Source organism: Xyrauchen texanus, chromosome 7 (genome assembly GCF_025860055.1).
Source record: "Xyrauchen texanus isolate HMW12.3.18 chromosome 7, RBS_HiC_50CHRs, whole genome shotgun sequence".
Taxonomy (NCBI): domain Eukaryota; kingdom Metazoa; phylum Chordata; class Actinopteri; order Cypriniformes; family Catostomidae; genus Xyrauchen; species Xyrauchen texanus.
In genome coordinates, this window is record NC_068282.1 from 41,085,487 (window position 1) to 41,111,482 (window position 25,996).

The 25,996-nt window shown below is 37.3% G+C and overlaps 2 protein-coding genes and 2 non-coding genes across 5 annotated transcripts; 1 reads left to right on the forward strand and 3 right to left on the reverse strand.

Moving 5' to 3' along the window:
- Positions 1 to 756: 756 nt before the first annotated feature.
- nop58 (NOP58 ribonucleoprotein homolog (yeast)) lies at positions 757 to 16,431 on the reverse strand. Of its 2 annotated transcripts, none has more exons than XM_052130378.1 (15): positions 16,282 to 16,431; positions 15,592 to 15,668; positions 12,504 to 12,556; positions 10,133 to 10,257; positions 9,667 to 9,803; positions 9,382 to 9,446; positions 9,085 to 9,219; positions 5,416 to 5,561; positions 5,127 to 5,253; positions 4,456 to 4,754; positions 4,145 to 4,206; positions 3,358 to 3,506; positions 3,138 to 3,256; positions 2,688 to 2,777; positions 757 to 1,954 (listed from the first exon to the last, which is right to left on the reverse strand). In XM_052130378.1, exons 1-15 carry the CDS (start codon positions 16,324 to 16,326, stop codon positions 1,901 to 1,903), a joined length of 1,683 nt encoding a protein of 560 aa, XP_051986338.1. In that variant the 5' UTR covers positions 16,327 to 16,431; the 3' UTR covers positions 757 to 1,900. The 2 variants fall into 2 exon arrangements, 1 of the variants encoding a protein (XP_051986338.1); XR_007970945.1 differs by having other exon boundaries at positions 758 to 1,954; positions 2,688 to 2,784; positions 3,150 to 3,256.
- LOC127647110 (small nucleolar RNA SNORD11B) lies at positions 4,318 to 4,401 on the reverse strand. The gene has a single exon (XR_007971002.1). It is a non-coding gene; the product is annotated as a small nucleolar RNA SNORD11B (small nucleolar RNA).
- Positions 9,981 to 10,065, reverse strand: LOC127647109 (small nucleolar RNA SNORD11B). The gene has a single exon (XR_007971001.1). It is a non-coding gene; the product is annotated as a small nucleolar RNA SNORD11B (small nucleolar RNA).
- A 444-nt stretch (positions 16,432 to 16,875) lies between the features above and the next one.
- sumo1 (small ubiquitin like modifier 1) lies at positions 16,876 to 25,988 on the forward strand. The gene is made up of 5 exons (XM_052130333.1): positions 16,876 to 17,011; positions 17,758 to 17,829; positions 18,009 to 18,086; positions 19,541 to 19,612; positions 24,534 to 25,988. The coding sequence occupies exons 1-5, from the start codon at positions 17,000 to 17,002 to the stop codon at positions 24,600 to 24,602; spliced, it is 303 nt and encodes a 100-aa protein (XP_051986293.1). The 5' UTR covers positions 16,876 to 16,999; the 3' UTR covers positions 24,603 to 25,988.
- Positions 25,989 to 25,996: the final 8 nt, after the last annotated feature.

Genomic DNA, 25,996 nt, shown 5'->3' on the forward strand with positions numbered 1-25,996 from the left:
ACACTGAGGCCTGTACTCTGCAGCGGCATCGATTTGGAGGTGGAGGGTCCGTCATGGTCTGGGGCGGTGTGTCACAGCATCATCAGACTGAGCTTGTTGTCATTGCAGGCAATCTCAACAATGTCCGTTACAGGGAAGATATCCTCCTCCCTCATGTGGTACCATTCCTGCAGGCTCATCCTGACATGACCCTCCAGCATGACAATGCCACAAGCCATACTGCTCGTTCTGTATGTGATTTCCTGCAAGACAGGGATGGGAGTGTTCTGCCATGGCCAGCGAAGAGCCTGGATCTCAGTCCTATTGAGCACGTCTGGGACCAGTTGGATCGGAGTGTGAGGGCAAGGGCCATTCCCCCAAGAAATGTCCGGGAACTTGCAAGTCCCTTGGTGGAAGAGTGGAGTAACATCTCACAGCAAGAACTGGCAAATCTGGTGCAGTCTATGAGGAGATGCACTGCAGTAATTAAAGCAGCTGGTGGCCAGTTACTTTTGATTTTGACCCTTTGTTCAGGGACACATAAAACCATTTCTGTTAGTCACATGTCTGTGACTCTTGTTCAGTTTATGTCTTAGTTGTTGAATCTTATGTTCATACAAATATTTACACGTTAAGTTTGCTGAAAATAAAAGCAGTTGAAAGTGAGAGGACGTTTCTTTTCTTGCCGAGTTTATTACTTAAAACCCTGTGTGTTACCAATTGAACGTGATGAAATTTAAATGCTCAAAGAGTACAAGCAATTAATCAAGTCATGTTTTATTTGTATAATGCTTTTCAAAACACAACTTCAAAGCACCTTTACAGAAAATTATGCTTTAACAGAAGAAAAAGATGGGTAACAATTTATTTTCCAGTGTCCTTGTTACATGTATAGTAATAACAGTCAATTCTGCATAATTACAAGCAACTAACCCCAAGCCAAAGCTTTAACCTATAGTAAGTACATGTTGTTAATTAGTAATAATCAGTGATTACTTGTGTAATTACATTGTAACAAGGACACTATTAAAAAAAAGCATTTAATGTCGGTGGTCAAAACAGCTTTCTATGGTTTAGTGCCAGCGGTTGCTCTGGTTCTGCAACAGCGTCTGACATGATCTAAAACTTATATAGATATTATTAGTCTGGGCATTTCTTCTTCAGAAGCGCAATTCAGCACGAATGTTCGCTCAAGGTGAGAATGGCTCATTAGTTATCTATTGTGTTGATTCAAAATGTCGATCGCAGCGAGAATTTACGCCGAACATTCGCATTTGGTGTGCAAAGGTCTTTAGTAAGGATGGTGTATTAAAAATGCCCTGCAATTGGTGCATGACACAATATTGTCTCCAAATACACATGTGCAAGCTGTCAGAATATTTACTGAGATGTTACCTCAAAGGTGAAGTCTGTCTTGCTTTTAATCTGATTATGACAATCAGGTTAATCCATTTACATGATGCTCTTGTTTAATACATGCTTATAAACTTTATGATATTATTCAGTCAACACCACAATAATCAGTCAAGGAGACCACATGCAAGATATAGAAACATACAGTATTTAATAATCCTTGGACACAAATGACCCAGTTTATCACCACCAAACTCGCTCCCTAAAAACATTTATTTTTATACTGGGAACCAATTTGACCAAACTAAAATCATTTGCTTATAAAATGACAAACTGAATGGCATGATCTCTTACAACTCAATACAAACTGGAGGAGCATGAAAATATGTTTCTCTTGCAATCAATCTACAAGCAAATAAAAAGTGTCCAACAATTAAAAATAAAAAATAAAGATCCGTTAACTGGGCCAGGCACACAAAAGGAGGATGTGACCATAACTGTAATGTTTCAATTACACAATAAAATGTAATTTATATACACAAGTTCATAAAATAAAGTCCCATTGATTCTATTCATCCTCCTCTTTAACTTTTTTCTTCTTTTTCTTCTTCTTCTCTGTTGTCTATAATAACACACAAAAAACGTTTGTTTATTTTTTTAAATTATGAGGACATCCAGAACAATATGTTAAAATAAGCAAAACAATATTATGAATCAGGGTTGCTGCAGGGATTTGAAAATCAAATTTAAGACTTAAGGCACTTTTTAAAGACCTAATTCAAATCAAATTCAAGAATGTCTAGACCAGAAAAACCATTATAATGTGAAACTAAATCATGTTTCACTCTTACTTAAACAGGCTGGGGCACACATTGAACAAGGCCTTAACACTGCTTTATATATATATATATATATATATATATAAAAACACGGTATCTGCTAATTTAAAAAACTCAAACCAGTTTTAGTGTGATTTTATATTTGTGGAAAACATGGCTTGAGTACCATTATATCAATACATACGAATAAAAGGTCAATCGATATTGGAATTTGATGATACAATAACGTATTGAAAGTCAATGACAGATTAATCTGTTGATAGTTTTTTTTAAATGAATAACCTATATTTAATGTGTTAATTTTCTTTTTCTTTCCTTTCTGAGACTGGGCAGCCCAGACAGAGGCTACAAGAGTCCAAATTTAATGAAATCCCAGATGCAGTTTATTGTGCATACAAAATAGCAATAATAAACAGAAAAAAAGATTTGATGCCTAACACTGACCTTTTAACAATTTTTTTTTTAACTAATCAAGCCAAAAATAAAACCCTGTGTATTTGACATGATGACCCTCACCTCTTCTGCTGGGCTGACTGTAGCCTCTTCTGTCTCTTGCTTTAACTCTTCCTCAGCTGCTCTTTTCTTTTCTTTTTCTTCTTTTCTTTTCTGTGGTCTATAAAGGAAAATAATCAATATTTACAAAATGCAAGATCTACTTAATACACCATATTTGATTATAAAAGTGCTCTCAAAGAAGGATTTCAATGTAGGTCCATATTTCATTCTATGGATGAGCACAAATACTGAACCATTTATACATATCGCTTTTTTCCCCCTTTTTTATCAGTTACATTACTCTACAACAAAATTACCATTACTAATTCATTCAATAGGAAAAGTAAAATCCAGTTCCTAGATAAGCTCTAGTTTAATAAAACAATCCCACGCCACATATTAATGACTAAGTTGTGCAGGATTTAAGAAAATTAAATGCACAGTCAACCTGAGATGAATTTATCTTTTCACCCCTCTTACCACCTCTGCTGGGCTGACGGCTGTCTCCTCCTCCTCTGGCTTGGGTTCCTCCTCCACTTTTTTCTTCTCCTTTTTTTTCTTCTTCTTTGGTGTCTCTGTTTCTGCCTCACCTGTGATTTATATTCATTAAATGTTCACAGTTGTTAATGTAACTAAACTACATTTAACATGTGTCTGGAAAACCGCATTGTAATGGTGTATGAACACCTACCTTCTGCGGGGGCTTCCTTCTTTACTTTCTTGGCTTTAACCTCCACGGGCTTGTCTTCCTCGTCACCCTCCTCTACCTCTTCTATCTTCCTCTTTTTCGAGACAGTGGGGAGTGTGGAGTCACAAGATGGGTCATATATTTTTACATCACTGGCAGGATGTGAAAGAACAAATATAAATCCAGGGTTGTCATGATTACAATGGCTGACAATTGTCATGGAAATAAATTAAGATTAATGATTTATGCCTTTTATGTTAATTACAGATGTTCCACAGAGTAGAATGAAATCATTTTCTAAATAAAATATTTAAACTTGTTTTTGTTGTGTTTTTTTTATTCTCTTTTGGTCCACTGTCGTTGTGATTCACACACTGATTTGAACATTATATTACAGTTTTAAAATCTTACTTTCCTAGTTTTTTCCTATATAATTATGCCAAATTCAGAAAAATGCTGTAATTTCCTCTTGACAGTAACATGTAAATGGCAAAAGTTTTTAGGAATTACACTAATGTGAAAATGTTAAACTGTGCATACCACAACATAGACTGAAACTTTCATAACATCATCTGAGAGAGACATAAAAAGCATTTTGTGGAATTTGTATATTCGCTCATAATCCGCATATGTGGATGGCAAAATATGCTTGGATTCTAAAGTGCACAATGATTGCAGGTTTATATCAAATAACAATCTTTTCGAATTGTATGGATCAGAAAAATCTCAAATATTGTATCTAGGAATGTATTGTATGCCAAAAAAGTACTGGATGAAAGATATTGCTCACCTCTTGTGTTGATATTTATCAGCTTTTGCCAGAGCTTTGCCTGTCCCACTGATACGTCTGATCTGAGACAGAAAAACGCACAAAAACAAGAACTGTTAAGATCAAAGTGTGCCACTGTTTGCATGATAAAGCACGGCCAACTTGGCTTTCCCATGAATGAACGGCTGTATAAAATAAAGCTCAGATGAGGTAGTGACTTAAAGACCCACATGAATTTTCAGGACTGCGACATGAAGTCATCATCATCACCGCTTGTGACAAGTGATCATTGATAAATAAAACTAGGGGATTATCTGTAAGCTGCAACTCACCCCTTTCTCCTCTAGGTAGCGTAATCGGACCTCCAGCTTAGCACGGTTTTCTATACCCATCTCTGTATTGGTATCTTCCCCAAGGGCGTCGTAACGGATGGCCAGGGATGTTTTGGCAGCCAGCATTCTGGAGATCTTGCCCTTGTTCTTGGCTGTGGTCTGCCCCACTAGAGAAGCATGGTAGATGAGACCGTATTTGGGAGTATCACGTCGGGTTTTCAGTGCGCGGAAAAGTGCTTTCTCTGCCCCGAGAATCTGTACAGTGGACGCAGGGTGTTTTGCCAAGTTCATCAGGGATCCTGATGAGTTTACAACAAAACAAATTTGAGGAGAGTTCATTATTTCCTAGAAAATTCTGAAATTCCAGATTAACAGAAATAGATCAACAATTGGTTGGTGGTGATATAGTTGTTTAACATCTGCACTATCTCAGCGACACACGAATTAGCAAATTGTTTTCGTGTTTACTAATATTTATTAAAAAGGAGAGTAAATTGGTACTTTCCCTTAAAATTACATTTATCAAAACAATCTAAATGATTACATTACGAAATACAATTACATTGTGCAATATGTAATCATTACCAGATTACGTGCAAGAAGAAATCAACCCAACACAGCTGATTGGTTGCTTTAAAGCATCATCACATTCCTGGCCAATCAGTGCTCACCTGCATGGGATATGAGACGGGCTCCAACCAATTCTCCCACCATGATTGTCAGGTTGGGTGCAATAGCCATCATACGATTCTTCAGGTAATCGTACAGCTGGGTGCGATACTCTGAAATTTCTATCACCTAGAGGTATAAGAACCCAAACAAAATACATCAATACTCTAGTCAACATCAAAAATAATATAACCAAACATCAATACATTTGTTTTTTAAAAAGTGCTAAGCTATATCTTTTTTTGCTTATTATCTAGGTATACAAGGATAATTTTCTCTCTTTCAACACACCTGGTCACACAGGTGCATGATGTTGGCGATGTCCTCCACAGAAACCTCTGTTCCCATAGAGATCTCTGCAGCCAGTTTCACCTCTGCCTCTATCTCCTCTGGAACAATCTCAGACAAGTCCGTTGAGACCACATTTGTGCGATCACCTACACACACACACACACACACACACATATAATATATATAACTTTAACCATAATTTTTCATCTGAAGCAGTTTTATCTTCTGTACAGATTACACATATGGGTAACGGAGATAAAACATGCACACACACACACACACACTTTAAATCAACATCAAGATTTTAGCTTAATTTATATAAATCTATATTTTAGTTTTTTTTTACAATTTAATCACAATTTTTAACCAACTTTTTAAATGGTCCTGCAGTGTGACACATCAATAATGGGACACATTTTCCACACAGTCTCTGCATTGATACAAACACAAGTATATTTAAAAATATTAGCAAATAGCTTTTTTTTTTTTTAAATACAGCGAAAAGAAAAATTATGTCAATTTGCTGGTTTGCTGCATTAATTAGTCATAAAATGTGATCTCATCTTCATCAAAGTCACAAGTACAGACAAACACAATGTGCTTAAGCTGACAACACTCAAACAAATAATCTTTCATGTGTTTATTGAACACATCAAATTAAACATTCACAGTGCTGTGGAAAAAGCAAACCCATGTATTTAATAACTGGTTGATCCTCCTTTGGCAGCAATAACCTCAACCAAGTGTTTCCGGTAGCTGCGGACTAGACCTGCACATCATTCAGAAGGAATTTTGGACCATTCTTCCTTACAGAACTGCTTCAGCTCAGCCATATTCTTAATGTCTGGTGTGAATGGTTCTCAAGGTCATTTCACAGCATCTCTGTTGGGTTAAGGTCTGGGCTCTGACTGGGCCACTCCTAATTTTTTTTTAAGCCATTCTGTATTTTATATACTTTGATGTTTAGGGTTATTGTCCTGCTGCATCACCCAACTTCTACTGAGCTTCAGCTGGCACACATCCAACCTGATATTATCATGTAGGATATCTTGATAAACTTGGGAATTCATTTTTCCCCTCGATGATTGCAAGCAGTCCCAAATCATGATACTCCCTCCACCATACTTCACTGTTGGCATGATGTTTTCATGTTTGTATGCGGTGCCCTTTTTAGCACTGTCATCCCTCTGTGCATCGCACTCTCGTCTCCTGTGCAACTAGGGCTGTAACCTTATGCTCTTAGATGTCGAGGCTTGCAGACAATTTTTTTTGTGTGTTTTTTTTATGGTATCGCATAGGGCTGTCAATTTAAAATGTGAAATTCATTGAATCTAAGAAAAATACACACATTCGAATTCTGGATGTGTTTCAAGCACTGGCGATTACTTTCGATCACATTCTTGCGATAAAAAAGGCTGGATGAAGCGCAACAAAATACAGTTTAACAGAAACCAGGTATGTTGAGACACGTTTTAAAGTTATTTTAAACTTGACATGGCATCTAAAAAAACAGCACTGCTGCACGAGACAAAAACAAAGCGGAACAAAAGACGTTCATCTAGCGCATTTATATAGAAAAACTAATGGTAAACTTGATGTTTGCAAAAGCGTTCGGTGTGAATAGCCCCTTAAGGTAAGTGGAGGTCTTTGGCCACTGCGTCTTCCACTCTTATCAGCATTTCTCAGATTAAGCAATGGGTTTGTCTGTAAAGGAGTTATAAGTTGGAAATGTGCATCTCGAGATCCTCACGTTGTTCTTTTCTGTTGTGTTCCATCTGTTTGAACAGCCCCTGACCAGGGATCATGAGCCGCTTTACCAAAAAGTTCAGCCAAATACCACTGCTATCTGGCGATAATCCTACCCTACATACAGCTATAATTAATGAAAAACACTGTGGTATATTGCTGTTATTATGAAGTTTGAGTCTGTGGTAGTATATACTGTGGCACCAATGCAAGTGTAACACAATGTTAACACAGAATGACCTAATGAAGCACCCCCCGCCCCCCATTTTACTTTTGACATAAAATGTGAGAATATGAACAGACTAAAACGTTTTCTATTTTTTTTTTATGCAATTTAGTTTGTAATTTATAATGTTTTTAACAGCCAAGAAATGCTCTTTGCAATAATATAACACAGTGCTGTATGGTTATATGCATTCAATGCACCCTATTGTGGACTATAACGTCAATTTAAAAAAGTTTAAACAGAATGAGTTTTCATTATATATGTAACTTAGATGAAGCTCAAACCAGATTTTAAGACAAATATATGCCGATAATTCCAAAGGGTTCACATACTTTTCTTTGCCACTGTACTTTTTAATGGAGTACAGATCATCACCTTGCAGGACAAAACAAATTCAATCATATCAGCTACCAATATAACCTTGTTTCTAAGGGAAACTTGACTAAGAGGAAATAAAATGCTGCTTTTAATTAGGGATGCACCGAAATTAAAATTCTAGGCCGAAACCGAAAATCCAGGATGCACTTGGCCGAAAACCGAAACTTTTTTTTTTTACCCATTTAAGAAAAAAAATATATATTAAAACATTATTAAATATTATTCTTCATTCAGTTCTGTAAAAATCTACTTTTACAGATTTTATTAACAATTATCCAAATAATGTAAAATTTTAGAAAACTATTATATGCAAAACAGTCAAGTAATGAACTTAGCTAGCATCTTTCAAAAAGTTTAAATATGCAACAGTAATTTTAATTAAAACAAAAAGGCAGAACACAGAATGGCAGAGGGCCTCTATTCCACTGATCTATATATAACTATAATATATAATTATATATATATATAGATCAGTGCTCTATTCTGTTTATGTAAACGTATGTACACTTTAGTGAACATTATTGTGCAAAACAACAGTAATTGAACTAGATCCAACCTCAACTGTAAACGACAGATGTATCCTCAAGTGAAGAACAAGTGTAATGTAATTGTTATACACATCAAATTGGACCGCTTTCTATTTAACTACAAGTGACAGGTTTCTCTTCAAGAACAAAAGTTGCTAAACTTTGTCTCTCCTGTCAGAAAGCTCATCAAGAACATGAGATGCTGCACTAAACAGTCTTTCACTCTCTGTGCTCGTGCTTGGGCAGATAAATACCTGTGTGCAATCCGCGCAAGCAAAGGAAAGCGGTCTTTGTTTATGCGACCGTAGTCAAGGGGATTGTCGCTTCTGGCGTAGTTCAGCTAGATACGTCTCAAGTTGTGTTGTAGCAGCGCTAGTTGTGGCACTGCTGTGGTTCGGGGTGCTTTCCTGTAGAATCTCTTGCTGTACTCTGTACATATATATCTTGAAAGTTCTGCTGAACAAACACTGCAGATCGCAAATGTGATGTCCTTATCAGAAACACTGAAGAATTTCCACACCGCTGACATGATCGGCCTTTGTTTGGTAGCGCCGTGATAAGGGCTAGATCGATCCAGAGTGAAATCAGAGCACTGAGGGGCGGGGCGAGGAGGTATATATTTTCGGCTCATATTTTTGGCCTTTTTTCTCTTTCGGCCGAAAACCGAAAGTGCCATTTTCAGCCGAAAATTTTCGGTGCATCCCTACTTTTAATAAAGACAAGCATATGTTGCCATCCCCAAATTTCTATTCCTAGTCATCCCGTGAAATGCACAAAAGTGCCTGCACTCACCGATCTTGTGGACTGCCTTGCAGTATGCCAGGTTATCTGTGATGATCTTGCCAAGCTCTGGGAAGTGCCAGCCATACCATTCCCTGCAGCGCATGATGTAGTTATTAAGCTCCTTATCCAGGTCATCCAGGAGAGCTGGACAGATGAGGACAGATGAGCAACACAAAACCGTAATATAAGAGCATAAAACAGGCTGACTAGGTAGCATTACCCTTAATGCAAGTACGCTCAATCTGCTAAACCTATTCTGTATGCAAGTACAGCCTCATTTATAAGTGTAATAAAAGCATTCCTTACAGATAGCTTGAACAATCATGGTGTCCACCTTGTCTGGGCTGAACTTCAGCTTGTAGCGTGAAAGGCTGAGGAAAGATCAAAGCAAACCAATCAGTGGCTGAACAAATGCAAGCTTGTAGAAATCAATGCAAATTCTGCCCAGGTTGTCTCATTGGTAGTGACGAATGCTGATTAACGTCCTCAGAGAAGTCGGTCAGCAGGATATAATCATTGACAGGAGCAAAGAGTAGTTATTGGGGTAATAAGTTTGTTATCTTGGGGGATTTGCTACAACCAAAAACTAACCTGTGTGCCAAACCGAGAGACATGGCGCTGATCTCTCTGGCAGACAGACCTGTGATGAGCCCCTCCATTTGATTCCTGATGCCTCTCATGAGCTCAGCCACAGCAGGGCTGTGCACACAGCTCAGGTTAAGCTTGTCCTGCAGGGGGCAACAAAGAACAAGTCTCAGCAAAAGAAGCTATTTTAATCTGAAGCAAAAACATCAACATTAGGGAACAATAGTGATACAGTCTATCGTTATTTCTGGTTTCTCATTTCACTGATTCTTAACAAAAAAGGTACCACTAGTCCTAATGGGGATTCCAGATGTCCTAAACACAAGCTCAGATGAGGTAGTGACTTAAAGGGCCACATGATCTTTCAGCAATGTGACACAAAGGTCATCATCATCATAGCTTGTAGTGTTTCACAATGTAAATAAACATCAGTAACATGACAGATCAGAAATTACACTGGCCTGCCATTTACCTTAATGACTCCTCCTAGTTTAGCATCATTGATGGCCAGCTGCTCGTGAGCCTCTTTTGCCACAACCTTCTTGAGAACTTTCTTCAGACTTTTGCCTACTTTCCCCTCCACCATTGCTGTGGCCGCTGACATGGACATGAGACAAAAGAATGACATTTTGAGCTTTCAGATTAATTTACAAAAGGTTGATATTCTTGATGTTTACGAGTCTCATATTTTCAGACACAGAATCAAATCTGTAATAATGTGAACGACTGTGGTCTCAGTGGTAGTGACGAAATACTGATGGGTGATCTCATGCTTGAGTCAGACATACAGATATATCATCGACACACAGCTGAAGGAAATTTAAACTGCTTTGAGTCCGTCACTGAGCTAATTTACAAGGACACCAGAAAACTGTTTATTGCTAGAAAAATACTTAAGACTTGAAATCGGCATATGCATTTACATTCAATGTTATCGCTTCCTGTTTACTTGCGTATTCATGCAGCTCAGTCAGTAAGCTGCTTTCTCCACCTCAACGTAATTTCCCTATGACGCTTGTTTAGAGGAACACTTCACTATTTTATGCTCTGTAGCTTGACTTTCTCGAAATTCCAGAGAAGCTGTGTTTTTTCTCTTAACTTTCCATCACAATGTGCAGCAGAATTACTCTGCAATAGAGGGACTTCACTTTAACGTAAAACTCTGAAAATCCCTCAATGTACTTGAGCGCATAAAAGCTGACTTGAGGGACTGTAGTCGATATTTTACATTGGTGTGTATAAATAGGTAGTTTATATTGCATGTGCTTTTCCCACTGTACTCCCAAAAATGAACTGTTGAATTGTTTATATGATGTAGGGGTCCATTCGATGACGTTAGCTATCTCAGGGTTGCTGTAGAGCTTTTAAATTTAAGACTTTAAGACCTGAACAAATAAATTAATACCATATCCCCATACAAATATAAACCGACACAGTCTCAAAATGAATCATGTATAACAGACTCTTAAACTGGCAGGGGCACACATTCAACATGGACTTAACATTTTGCTTCAATGCTTCCAGCTGTTATTAAAATATAAGGGCAATACAAAGTGCACTCCTACAATAATCTATAAGGTATTACAATATAAACAATTAAAAGTAAAGATTGTCATATTTCATCAACACTATATCATCATCAACTGTTGATCTTTAGAGATAACGTTTCATAAAATTTTCGATATGGCTTAATTGTTGTGAACTGCTCTGCAACAGCTGGAAACACTCACAAGCCCCTACATGCTTGGAGAAAATCAACAGTGTCGTGTTTTCAATTTGAAGGATGCAGCACATGCATTTATTTAATTAAATAGTATTCTTTTGAAGTTTGATAATCACATTAGATCATATCCCAATTCCTGTCTTTTCGCCCCCAAATGTACACTGAAAAGTGTTGTTAATAAAGAATTACACGGACCGTTCACCTGGTCCCCACTTTCTCCTTTCCGAGCAAGAGATCTTTCACAGCTGCTTATGCTTTTACATTAGGGACATACAAGAGTAATCGAGTACTTGTTCTGCACCAGAGTGGACTATTAAACACTTCTCAATTATCCAAATACATTTTTCTTTGCCTGCCGTGAGCAGCGCTGTATACTGTACTTTCCCTCTTAATCTCTCACCAAATATCGCAGTTACAATCGAGTCCACTAGGGGGTGCTGTGAATGCATGGTGTTGAGGGGTTAAATTATAAAATATATGATGGCATCTTCATATCAAGCAATTCTTGTCAAATTTGGACTCTTAATTCTACTCTATGGATATTCGGTTCTTGTTGGAGTCATGCAAAACAACAGATGAGGATCTACTTTTATGCTGGAAATAAACTGTGAAGCGGTACAAGAAACTCTGAAGCTAAGCAGACCAGTATGTTTGTATGTACGTTAAATGTCTTCATACTGGCAGAGCACATTTTATAAAAAGACAACTTCACCACTTGTTTTTCTGAATAATAAGATGTGAAAAAAAAAAAAATGTAATGGCCTTTATGAAGACTTGTAGTTTATAAATGCGCATTACCACAACACCTTCAGCATTGGTCTCTCAGATTCTATTAGATTGCACCCGGCCGACTGCGTGGCCTTTGCGAGTATACTTTTCTGACCACGAGCGAACACAAACGTGTTCATCGCATGCACACTACAGCTGCTTTGTGATACTATTTTAGTATGGTCAATGGCTGGTGCATGCGACAGACGAGGACCGCGTTAATTTACATGGCGTTTCAGAACACTACTTTCTGCAAAAACACTGGAATAAACCAGAATAAAGTGCATGTAAATGCTATCATTAATGCCTATTATGGCCTACAGGTATCAATTCACCACACTGACAAGTTTACCTGCAAGAGCTTCTGTCGTGTCCTGGAACTTCTCAAAGTGCTTCAGTTTGACACTGAAAGAAACATACAAAGGGTTTTAAAGTTAAAACATAACAAAAAGTGTTAAGTGTAGGGTTGTGCCGATGGACCATATCATCGTCCATCGTGATGGCCAACCAACATCACGATGTAGAGCCACCATCGTGATGCCACGCCCCCTTTTGCGAGTCTTGCTAGTGTGACTCACTAATCCTAGTCTCTTCTATAGTTAACCTAAAAACTTTGCAGGGATTGCTCTGTAAATTAAATTGAGAATATAACTAATGCATATATGCTATTTTAAATACTGTAGTATATGCCAGAGACGTGACGTGTTAGTCTGTGAAAATACCGTGTCAGGCAGGCAACACAAATATTGATCTTGACATTGTTAGCTTCTTGTCTTTTTTTTAGATGTCTTACACTGTACATTTAGATTAAAATATTTTATTTTAGGCCTTTATTAATTAATTATTAGTAGTTGTAATGTCTCAGAACATCTTGCTCATTGTCGATAGCTCTTGTATACACTGAAGCGACAGTTTAAGATAAACCCAGACCAGCGAACGTCAAATAACTTTTGTCTGGTTAATACTTTTAAAGAAAAATTTCCATGGCCATAAATCCATAATGTCAAATCAAATGAAAGAAACAAGGTGAATATGAATAACACACATTTATTAAAACATAGAAGAACAACAAATAAAGAACAAGAAAACGGGAACAACACTCAGACCGAAACTCGGCATTAACATTTCACTTATAATTAGCAGCACAATTAACTTCAGCACAGGCTACAAAATAAATTATGTTATTGAAATATTGTAAAGTGGTCATATGAACTACACAAATGAACGTTTAAAAAATAATATGCAAAATCGAATAGCTCCGCAACGGATGGCGAAAAATGCGTAAAGTCGTCTAATAATCTTGCCATGAACGGAAACATTTTGTCGTCCTCTTCCCCATCAATGGCCATTTCCTGCAGGTACATGGTCATTTCTGCCTCCACCTTTTGCTCATCAGTGAGCGTGGCTGTGGCTGCTCTCTTCGCAAGAAGGCTGCCCAAAGACGACTTTTTTTCTTAGGCGCAATATATTAAAAAGCCCGGATGAGTAGGCTACTAATTAGTTGGGCTAGTAAAATAACGAAATTATAGTTTTTCAGTAGAAAAAAAATATCTATGTAAAGAGATATATTAAAATAAAAAGTGCTTAAAAGTGCACAACTCTTCTTAAGTGGAAGAAATATTTTTCCCCTTACGTGCAACCTATTGGAAAGCCGGATGAGTCAGTTGGGATAGTAAAATAACGAAATTATAGTTTTTAAGTGGAAAATAGTATTTATGTAAAGAGATATATTAAAATAAAAAGTGCACAACTCTTCGTAAGTGAAAGCTAAAAAAAAATGCTTCACGTGTCGTGCAACTTACTGATGAAGCGCCGACGAGTCATTAGTTGGGTTAGTAAAATAACGAAATTATAATTTGTCATATCATTTTTGAAAATTATGAAATTATATATCCCCCCTCACCCCGCCGACGATATCATCGTCCATCGCGATGTTTTACTGTCAACATCGTCAACTGCCAATTTAGGGGACATCGCCCAACCCTAGTTAAGTGTTTACACTCCATTTGACCAATGATTTTCCACAAATTTGCAGTTTTTGCAATTACTATAGAATTTGCTTTATTGCTTGGTATGCTTACACATACAAGTAGGGCCAAGTATCGTTTTCGGTATCGATACCTTGACTTTGATTCTGGTTCCTAAACTATTTTTTCGATACCAATTTTATGGAATCTGTTTAAACAAGATTACACACATTACCTCAAAAAAACTTTAGTTTTATTTTGTATTATTTATTTATTATTTCGTTTGTTGACTACTTTTTTTTACAGATTCCAAGACTCATCTCCTGAGCCTTCTGGTCTCATCATGCCGGGGTCGGCAGGGGCAGTAGGCTATAACATTAATGTGAAGAGGAAACAAGAACGCTTGATGGTTAATTCAGCCAACCCGAAGGATAAGTATGGTTTAACAAGATAACTTGTTTAATGTACGATAAAATCGATCAGTTACCGTCAACCTTAAAGCATTTTTAGCATTGATTTAGCTAGCTATTTACATAGAAAAAAGCTTGCAGGAACCTCATTTATTGTTAGATCATCTTCAAATTGGAAACATAACTTATTTAGACTTGTGGCTTTGAGAACATTGTATTTCTGTGTTGTCTTAGTACTTTTATTATTGTTTTTTTTTAGATTATAAAAACATGTTCAGCACAAAATATTTCCAATACTATAAACTTCAGCTTCTCTAACTTTAAAAAATAACAACATACAGTAATTAAATTCTGAAAGCCCAAAGTGTCGTCTTTCAAAATATACTACAACGGTGTCCATACTCCAAAGGGTCCAGTAAATACAACCATTTAAGTTCAGGTATGTCATTTTCATGGTTCGTGCCAAAAAGGGGGTGTGTATCAACAGGTTAACAAACATTATTACAATGTAAAATAAAATACAATATAATGCTTAAACGAAATTGGAGCACAGCTCATATCCACCATTGAAATCTGTTACTCGGAAGAACCGCACAGTTGCTTTACTTTGTGACATCATGGTAATTTAATATTCTAATCAACATTAAAAATCGTGATAGTAATTATGATTTTTGCTATAATTGTGCAGCCCTAATATATATATATATACACACACACACACACACACACGAAGTGCAAGGGAAGGTAATGGCATAAGGGGTAGGATGTGTTGGAGAAATATAAATGCTGTGTTTATTTTTAAGTATACACAGCCATCAAATATTGTATCCAACACAGAAATGATTTACATTTCCATGAATTTCTCCAGGCCTGGAAAACATTATTTAACATTTGTCATTTTTTTCCAGGTTCCACATAACCATTGAACCCTGCAACTGTTGAACCCAACCATTGAACCCAAAACAATGCAGTTCTGCCAGAAATAAAACACTATCATATTATAATGGCCAATTTTGAGACAGAGCTGTGGCAAGGCTAGTATTTCCCCAGAAATAGAACTTACATTTTGTTGGCTTTTTCTGGTGTCTCAAACTCCTTCCACAGACTGTCCACCTGCTGGAGTTTCTGCTCATCCAGGACCTGCATAGCAAAATAAATACAATTGTGTGATTTGATCACAAATTATGAAAGCATACCGACAAACTCTACCCATCTACCATAATTGATATAGCGAGCTAAATAACTCAAGCCTACAACTGGTCTCCATGTGCGACCGTGTGTATTCTTTCTCCAGTAGTGACATGCCACATTTAAACTGTAAATAGCTTCTGAACAATTGCTTTGGTTGTTAAAATATAATTCTTGAGCACTTTGAGGTCTTTGCTGCAATTAAATTACACTTTCCACGGCTGGTCGATTAGAAAGTCGTCCAAACTTGAAGACCAGCCAGTGAAGAGCTCTCTTCTGAAGACACAACGTGGCTGTGCTGCACCGAAGGCCCGCAGAGTACACACTTGCCATGACATACCGATCTAAATTATAAACGCTTAACGATAGATTTATAAAGGGACATGCCGCAAGTATTCACGAAAAGACTAATAACTTTTCATTTGTGAGGCTTTGACGACGGCTTTGGTCTGAGAGCACTGCTAACAGCACCAGCTAGCTAGCTAATAGTAAGTACAAAACCTATGACTTATCCTTAAAAAAGCGTCATGGTGTTTATTTTCTAAATATAATAAAGCATGCTTACCTTGAAAATGGCATAGCCGGCCGCGGTTTCAAATAACACTAACATGTTTAAATTGATTTTATGCTCTAAACAAAGTTTAACTCTGAGCTCCCCACATTGAGAGCTTTCCGCTACCAAAACTTGCTCTCCACGAGGTGTACATGAGGACAGTCTGCGCCTGCGCAGTACACCAATATATTTTGCGCATGTGTGTGCGCAGTAGTTGGCGGTCTGACTGGAGGAATTTACTCAGATTTACAGTTTATGCATCTAAGAACAGTCTCACCAACTCGTTACTATTCATATTCATATTAACAGCTGTGTATGATGATTTTGTTTATGGAATCTTGTGGGCAATGCTGAATGTTCACAGTCCCACTTAGAAAAACAGTCATGAGGAAATGTACACGTGTATTAATGCTGTTTATTCCTTCATACATTGTTTTATAAGTAAAAAAAATATATCGTGAAAACTGTATAAGAACCCTAGGTTTGAGCCAAACACATGGCTTCTTCACAACATTTCACCGATGTATACGCTGCCCAAAGCCATGCGGAACCTATCAGAAAGAGTGTGATGAAAAAAACAACACTGGCAGTTGAGCCATCGGCGGAAGTCCCGCCCATTTTTAGTGTTGTGAGTCTGCTGTTAGCAAAATCCCACATTACTGAACATTACACTTTATTATTTAAACCAAGCCATCTTTCAATAAAGAAGGGCTGCACGTTGCGGAATATAATGTCAGATACGGTGAGTTTAAAGCTGTATTGTCAAATCGAGCGTGTCTGTAAACGCTGTAGGGAAAGACGACTTTCAAGAAAGAAAATGAAAATAAGAGGGCCTATCTTTAGCCTGTCTGTGTTTTTATGGCTAACTGATTGTATAGATGGGAAAAGTCTAAATAATCTAAATTGCTATAGTGTTTTTAAATCCTGTATTGCCTTTGGCTCTTGTTTTTCTAGCCTTAATGTAGTTTACTGTGACGGTAAACGTAAAAAAAGAGACAAATGGCTTTCTAAAATCTTCTTAGCCTGAGTGCTACAATGCTAGTTTGCTGCTGTGTTCATATTGGCTTGAGCTGATGGGCCATTCTGAATGTTAAACCAACTGTATAATCACTATTTTGTGAAATAGGAATTATGCTCTTACATTTTTTTTGTAATGTTCCGTTATGTTTTGTCACATTTATGCGAAGCTCTTCGTTGGTAGTGCTGGTTTTATGTTTACAACACACCTCTGATTTCAGTTTTTGTGCACCGGAGGTTTTGTAAAATCCATCTCAGGATAAGAGTGTTATTTGGCATCATAAGAGAGTAAAGAAATATCCATTTGATAATATAATAGGATATCAAAGAAAAGTTTGTCTAAACTTACTAGGAGAATAAGTATTGGAATATCTTGCAAATAATAATAATAATAATAAAAAAAAAAGACTTCGGGTTGTGGCTATATGGATAGTCAGTACTGTCTAATTAATTTAATTTTTGCTTTAAAAGGAGACAAAACCCACAAGTGACGGAGGTGAGAAGAAGGATGGAGAATATATTAAGCTGAAAGTGATGGGTCAGGTAAATATAGGCACTTTCTAGTTCACCTGGAAATTCAGGATGTTAAATAACAGTTGATGTCTGAACCTGGTACTGTCCAAGTTGACAGTAGGGCAACCAATGAAGCTGATCTGTGATCATTTTAAAAGTTATTGTTATTATCATTCAACTGCCTTGAAGTAATGGCTTTCGTTTGGCAGGACAACAGTGAAATTCACTTCAAAGTGAAAATGACGACACATTTAAAGAAGCTGAAAGAATCCTACAGCCAGAGACAGGTGAGGCATCAGTGGCACACATTTGCTCACATTTCTGATAAGGGATCGAAAAAGTCAATTTCCTTGATCTTTTGAGATCTGTGCAATATGAAAACATACTTGCATAACCTTCAGAACTCAGTGAAAAATCTGAAATGTTTAATTCCTAGGGTTGGGTAAAAATATTGATTTCACGACACATGGTAATCTTCATTCAATATCGATTCTTATATCCCAAAATTGATGTTTTAATATATGGCCAACCCTCCTCTACAATGATAGGAAAATCACTCACAAATTCGCACAATGCAACTAAAAATGTATTTATTTGGCAACTGGCTGGTAAATGTTTAGATTTCACTCACCAGTGAATGAATTGTGTAGTATAGTGGTGGAGTATTCAGCAGCGAGATCCTTTCACTGCACGTTAAGAGTAAAAGTTGTTCCGTGAGTGTCCAAAGACGAGATCTACGCAACGGATTTTTCATTGAATACTGTATTTTTAATACCCTTTCTGTTCTTTACAGTCAGTTGTTGATGAAAAATAAATTATAATTTTATACTGATTTAATTCTAATCAGGTATAGCACAGATGAAATAAAGCCATTTGATTCTCTCTCATTAACATGCATGCATTTACAGATGCTATTTACAGAAATTCCAGGTTTCCTTAAAGAGATAGTACTGGTTTTTAGCAAATGTTCAACAAATCAATGTAAATACCTGTAAATGGTACAAATTATGCAATTCAACAATAAACATGTAAAAAAAAATATACAATATAATGCCATATTTATTGATTGAATACTCTGATTTGTTCATATTTAAAAAGCTAAAATCTTGTGACCAATGATGAAAAACTAATAAAATATAATTAGTTATATTCATCTTTTTAGAATGTACCAAGTTAGAAGGTCCCATGTATATTTAACTGCATTAGCCATGAGAGAATATCTTTTCATATGTAAGCAAAGGGGAAATTATAACTTAAATATTGAATTGAATTGGGAAATCTGTATCAATACCCAGCCCTACTAATTCCACTCCACTTTCTGACTTCAGACAGATGAATACATTTGCCCACTTTACTGCCCAAATTTACAGGTTAAAGCGGCAGGATAAATACTACTATTCCTAAACACCAGAAGAATAAGAGTAAAATTTGGAAAATATGTCAACCCTTGTGTTGTTCCATGCTGTGTGTAGCACATACAACTCTGTGTAATCTGCATAACCATATTCCAACAACCCAAGTTAGAATATTTAACAAGATCCCTGATAATTTTTGTTCAGTCTTATCAGATTGTGTGGTACTTTTCTGCACCGTTTCTTTTGTCATTCTGTCACAATAGAGAGAGGGTGGAAAATGATCACTATACAATTTTGGTCCTAACATTTAGATTAAGTCGGCTAAAGGAAAAAATAAGCCATGTATTGCATATGTAATGTCTTGGTTTATTTTTCATTGTACGCAGGGTGTACCCATGAACTCTCTACGGTTTCTCTTTGAGGGACAGAGAATTGCAGACAACCAGACCCCCAAAGAGGTACAATACACCGTTCCATTTGTTGAAATATTTTGCTCAAGATTGCACAGGTTTAGTCAAATCAATTTCAGGTCAGGAAGTGAAATGCAATATATGGAGGATTTACACTCGCCAACCACTTTATTACAGGTACACCTACTTATTTATGCAATTATCTAATCAGCCAATCATTGATTCGTTGATCAAAATCGGCTTGTTGATGAGTGAGGTCAACGGTCATTCTGAGATGCTATTCTGCTCAATACAATTGTATATAGTGGTTATCTGAGTTACCGTAGCCTTTCTGTCAGCTCAAACATGTCTGGCCATTCTCCGTTGACATTTCTCATCAAGGCATTTCTGTCTTCAGAACTGCTGCTCACAGGATGTTTTTTTTGTATTTCACAACATTCTAAATAAATTCTAGAGACTGTTGTGTGTGAAAATCCCAGGATTTTAGCAGTTACAGAAATATTCAAACCAGCCCGTCTTCCACCAAAAATCATGCAATGGTTGAAATCATGAAATCACATTGTTTCCCCATTCTGATGGTTAATGTGAACATTAACGGAAGCTCCTGACCCATATCTGCAAGATTTTATGCAATTGCACTGTTGCCACACGATTGGCTGATTAGATAATTGCCTGAATAAGTACTTATAATAAAGTGCTTAGTAAGTGCTTATTTCTTAATTGTAGAAATGCTGTGGATGCAATAGAGTTGGTTATTGAAATAAGTGTGCCTAAATTTGCTTAACTGCTCTGCAATTAACCCATTGCTTCTGTTTTGTTGACCATGTTAACATGCACAGATTTTCATAAATCGAACAATTCAATCAGATTGAAGATCCTGAATGTACTGTTTATCTGACAAATAAAACAAATCTTAATGGAAAATTTAATTTCTCTTTTAATAGCCTCTTTTAAAAATGCTTTAGCAAATAGTTACATAAATGCTACATATCTCAAAGTTACCAGAATTTAATGCTTTGGTGTTGTTTTGACAAAAAAAAAGAAAAGTATTTAAAATAAGGGTGCACTTCATTACTTGGTCATATTTCTGTGTGTACCCTGAGATGAAATCCTACAGTCACCCATGGATGGGGCTATGCCTTTATTATGCCACCATATTATGGAATGAATTTTGGCAAAGGAAAATATGTTTTTAAATAGAATAACAAAGAATAAAATATATTGATAGTCATGTAAAAAAAGCACAAAAATGACATTTACAAACTTTTCTATGTTACTTTGCACTTTAAAAAGCCAACACCCCCACCCCCGTCCCAGTCACCTTTTTCAACTGTACTGAGTTTGCATTTATGCATTCTGATTATAAACAGATTATTAGAAAATTTAGATCAAGTGCAATTGGAATTTATTAAAAAATTTTCTCGATTGATGCACTTACATTAACGGGATAGCTCATCCAAAAATTATAGTTCTCTCATCATGTTTCAAGATGGCGCCGTAGAAGGGAACCTGGGAAACTCAGCAAGTAAAGTTACTGACTACCGCCCCTGGAGTAGCAAGTTCAAATCCAGAGCATGCTGAGTGACTCCAGCCAGGTCTCCTAAGCAACAAAATTGGCCCGGTTGCTAGGGAGGGTAGAGTCACATGGGGTAACCTCCTCATGGTCACTATAATGTGGTTCTCGGTTGGGCTTGTGGTGAGTTGTGCGTGGATGCCACGGAGAATAGCATGAAGCCTCCACACGCACTATGTCTCCGCGGTAACTCGCTCAGCAAGCTACGTGATAAGATGCACAGATTGAAGGTCTCAGGCGCGGAGGCAGCTGAGATTCATCCTCCACCACCCGGATTGAGGCGACCATGAGGACTTAGAGCGCATTGGGAATTGGGCATTCCATATTGGGGAGAAGGACAAAAAAGATGCCGCCGTAGATGGCTGCTTCGGTGTGGAGCTCTCTAGCGTTTTTGTTACTTTTGTTTGTCATGTTTTTTGTCACTCTTTCCCGATCAGTTTCACCAGGGATGAACTGCTGAATACTAGGGAGAGCATACCGGATAATTTTTTGTCTGTGTTTAATTATTCTGACGTTTTATTTGACATCTTATTTGGAGGCACAGCAGTGCTCTACAAGCGATCCAAAAGACGCACACGAGGGAAGCGAGTTGGCATGCTTGTGAAGCTTCGTCAACGCGGTTTTAGGACTCCGCTGCAGAGTATTCATCTGGCGAATGTCCGCCTCCTCGCCAACAAAACGGATTAATTGCTTCTGTTCACTCTATGAAATAAGGACTTTTATAACTCCACTGCTCTGTGTTTCACGAAAACCTGGTTGAATGAAGCCATCCCGGACAGTGTGCTTCATCTGCTGGGATTCCACTGAGCGGATCACGTTGCCGAATCATCAGGGAAAACGAGAGGCGGTGGAACATGCGTTTACATCAACGAAAGTTCGTTTACAGATGTAACAGCGTTGAAGATGTGCTGTCTTAATTTAGGAGGGCTCTTCATTAACTGTAAGCCTTTCTACTCGCCACGTAAGTTTTCCTTGTTCATTCTGGTGAATGTTTATATCCAGAGCACAGAGTTGCAACAGCTGGCTGATCACACGACAAGTCACAGGGCAACAAATCCCGGACTCACTTATTATTATTCTGGGAGATTTTAATAAAGCTAACCTCACCTGTGAACTGCCAAAATACAAACACATCATACTGAATCACTGCAACAGCACTGTATAGGTTGCATATCGCTCTGTCCTACGTGCAGCTTTAGGACTTCTAATCTCTGTCTGGTTCATCTTCTCCTGACCTATAAGCAGAAACTAAAATCAGCTAAGCCTGTATTAAGGACTGTAAAGAGTTGGACCAATGAAGTAGAGCTGGAACTATAAGCCTGTTTTGACTGCACTGATTTGAGTGTTTTTGAGGCTGCAGCCACAGACCTGGACAAGCTCACAGATACTGTGACATCATATATAAGTTTCTGGTTTACAGGAAAACTCGGATAGCTTTTAATGCCTAAGAGGATGCTTACAGAAGTGGGGATAAAATATTGTACATGCAGGCCAGGAACATACTGACTAAGGAAATCAGACTAAAAGAAGCTACTCTGAAAAGCTGAAAACCCAATTTTCAGCCAACGATCCTGCATCTGTGTGTAAAGGCCTGAAAGCATCACCAAGTACAAGAAACCTCCCCCTCGCTCTGTAGAGAGTAAACCAATGCCTGATGAACTGAATGTGTTTTACTGCAGGTTTGAAAAGCCCAATCTCACCCCCCTCCCCCACTCTGATCTTCAATTCACACACACACACCAACACCTCCTGACATCTGGGACCCTCACTGTTAGCACTGGTGCTCCTCAGGGATGTGTTCTCTCATTACTGCTCTTCTCCCTGTACACAAATTACTGCACTGCAAAAGACCCCACTGTCAATTTCCTGAAGTTTGCAGACAAAACAACGGTCATCTGCCTCATCCGCAATGGTGATGAGTCTGCATACCGAACAGCACTGTGGTAGCAGTGGAGTCATTCAGGTTCCTGGGCTCTACCATCTCTCAGGACCTGAAGTGGGACACTCACATAGACTCCATTGTGAAGAAGGTTCAGCAGTTCAACCTGCCACAGGAGCTGCTGACATAGTTCTACTCTGCCATCATTGAGTGTGTCCTGTGTACATCTATAACTGCCTGGTTTGGTTCAGCCACCAAATCAAACAGAAGGAAACAACAACGGACAGTCAGGACTGCTGCAAGGATTATTGGTGCCCACCCTCAAATACTTGTACATCTTCAGAGTGAGGAAACCGTCATGTAGAATCATTCTAGACCCCACACACCCTGCCCACTCCCTCTTCAATCAGTTGTCCCCTGGCTGTTACTATGGAGCACTGAGCGCAAGGACATCCAAGCACAAGAACTGTTTTTACCCTTAGTCCATTTTCCTCATGAACAGTTAAACTGTCTCAGGACTCCCTCATAGTGCAATAATGTAAATACATATCTCATGTACATATGTAAATTCACATATTGGATTCAATAACTGTACATACCCCTGCCTTGCATATACATTACCACTTGCACATTTACATACGCCATTCTGTTGTATGCCCTATTATTTGTATGTCTATTTACACTCTTACCTTGTTTTATACTCTGTGTCTCACTGTAATGTTCTGTGTGCACTTGTTTCTCCAATGACCAAAAAAATTATTTGTGTACGTGAGAACACTTCACAATAAAGCTCATTCTGATTCTGATTTACTTACCCTCATCCCATCCAAGATGTGAATGGCTTTCTTCTGCTGAACACAAACAAAGATTTTTTTTAAAAATATCTCAGCTCTGTAGATCCATACAATGCAAGTGGGCTGAACTTTGAAGGTAAAAAAAAGCATTAAGGCAGCAAAAACTAATCCATTTGACTCCAGTGATTTAATTCATATCTTCTAGAGCGATATGACAAGTGTAGGGTGAGGATATAGATCAACAGTCAAGTCCTTTTTTTTTTTTTATAAATAAATCTCCACTTCCACATTCTTTTGTTTTTGGCAATTCACATTCTTCATATTGCCATCTGGGCAGGGAGGAGAATTTCGCTTAAGAAAATATGGATTTTACCACTGGAGTCTTTTTCAGATCACAATCTATGGGAAACTTATTGAATTTTTTTCGATTGAGGTGTTAACATGAAAATTTTCAATTCTGATTAAGACATTAGTCTGATTATTAACAGATTATTAGACTGTATGTAAATGTCACTAAAATATACAATGTGATTGATTGAAAACATACACAATATGTGGAGTTGTATCATGTTTCAAGTTGCTATAAGCTGATGTATTTCATAAGGCTGCCCATAGTTAGAACTGCTGAAAACTTCATGTTACAGTTTCTTTCACAAGCTTGAAGCATTAAAGTTTAATCAAATGCACTCATGGTCACCATGTCTCTCTGTATCTCTCACTCAGCTGGGAATGGAAGATGAAGATGTGATCGAGGTGTATCAGGAACAGACTGGTGGTTGTTGGAATGACTAGACTTTTTATTTTCAAGCTTTTATTTTTATCTTAATTTTGTATGTATGACATTTCCTCTGTTTCCTTTTGCTCTTACCACAAAGGGAAATGAAATGACCATCTGGATCAAATAGATATTCTGTTTTGGCTGCTGTGTGTGAAGGAATTTGGGAAGAGTTAAATAGGAAGGGGGTTGGTGCAAATAGAAATAGAAAATATTCCTCTAGCTACACCAATCTTTAATCATCTTGTCTCATTTTCATGCTTTCCCATCCCTGTCCTCATGCACTTATTTCAAGTCAGTTATTAAGTCACAGGTTTGAAACAATATGAGGGTGAGTAAATGATGACAGAATTGCCAATTTTAGGTGAACCGTTCCTTTACACATAGTCACATCAGAGCTCTAAAAAGCTGTAGATTATGCTGTTAAATCCAATCAACAAATCAATGTTTTTTAAAATATACAGCTTTTAATTTCATAGCAAAATTCCATCAAATTGATTTGATTCGTCTTTAACAAAATAACATATTTTAAGTTTAATTAATTTGGTTAAAAAATACAGATCAGTTAAATGTAATTTTGTTATGAAATTGAAATGCATAAATCTTAAAATAGGCTAAAATATTTTTAGAGTGGGGTTTCACAAACACATCATTCTCTCCCATGAAGTCGGATATGTTTTATGTGTTTCGTCATGATTATTAGCATTCATTAAATGCCTTATTCATTGAATTGCTTTTGAATTGTGTGGAAACGGCATCTCCGAAAGTCTCCAACTGGCTCAATTTAAGCAACAATGAACACATCTGTCATTATACCATTGGAAAACATTAAATGTGGTCTTTATGATTAATTGTTGTCTGATGTTAAAGTGTAAAATGTTGCTTCCCTCTTACATGTGTTTGCAAAAACTATATACAGTTGTACAGTTTATTTGTGCGCTGAGAATTGCAAGAGGGATGTTACATTAGGTGTTGTATTGTAACTGTCAAGTAGGGCTTTTCTTTTTTCCTGCATGTTTTTGTCTAATGTATAAAACTTTGTACTGCCCCAGTTCAAATGTGTTGTCACTTTCTATTCTACTTAGTCCTGGATATTTAGCTCTTTTTTTATTTATTTTTTTTGCCACATTAATGGAGTAAGTACAAACCGTCTACCTTTATAAGTGTCGGATAAATGAAACCTGAAAATAATGGGTATAATGTTGTTTGATCAGTACTCAGGGGCATAATTCACACAGAGAATAAGCGTCACTGTACATTCTTATTTTTCAATTCCTACTCTATATTCTTTATAATTCTGTGTGAGAGGGGAGGGAAATTTGATCCAGATGGTTTTGTTGATGTAGGAGAATTATTACTTTTTCTTTTTAAATAAAATGTGTCATAAAACTGTTTGCGTTCACCTGTGGTC

What these genes read in the sequence shown, in the direction of transcription:
- nop58 (XM_052130378.1), bottom strand. Translation starts at nt 16,326, where the DNA reads ATGTTAGTGTTATTTGAAACCGCGGCCGGCTATGCCATTTTCAAG. An exon ending in CCAGAAAAAGCCAACAAAAT is followed by an intron (nt 12,557 to 15,591) that starts GTAAGTTCTATT and finishes TGTTTCTTTCAG; the next exon opens with TGTCAAACTGAAGCACTTTG. An exon ending in GATAAATATCAACACAAGAG is followed by an intron (nt 3,507 to 4,144) that starts GTGAGCAATATC and finishes ACATCCTGCCAG; the next exon opens with TGATGTAAAAATATATGACC.
- sumo1 (XM_052130333.1), top strand. An exon ending in AGCTGAAAGTGATGGGTCAG is followed by an intron (nt 17,830 to 18,008) that starts GTAAATATAGGC and finishes TTCGTTTGGCAG; the next exon opens with GACAACAGTGAAATTCACTT. An exon ending in ACAACCAGACCCCCAAAGAG is followed by an intron (nt 19,613 to 24,533) that starts GTACAATACACC and finishes TCTCTCACTCAG; the next exon opens with CTGGGAATGGAAGATGAAGA.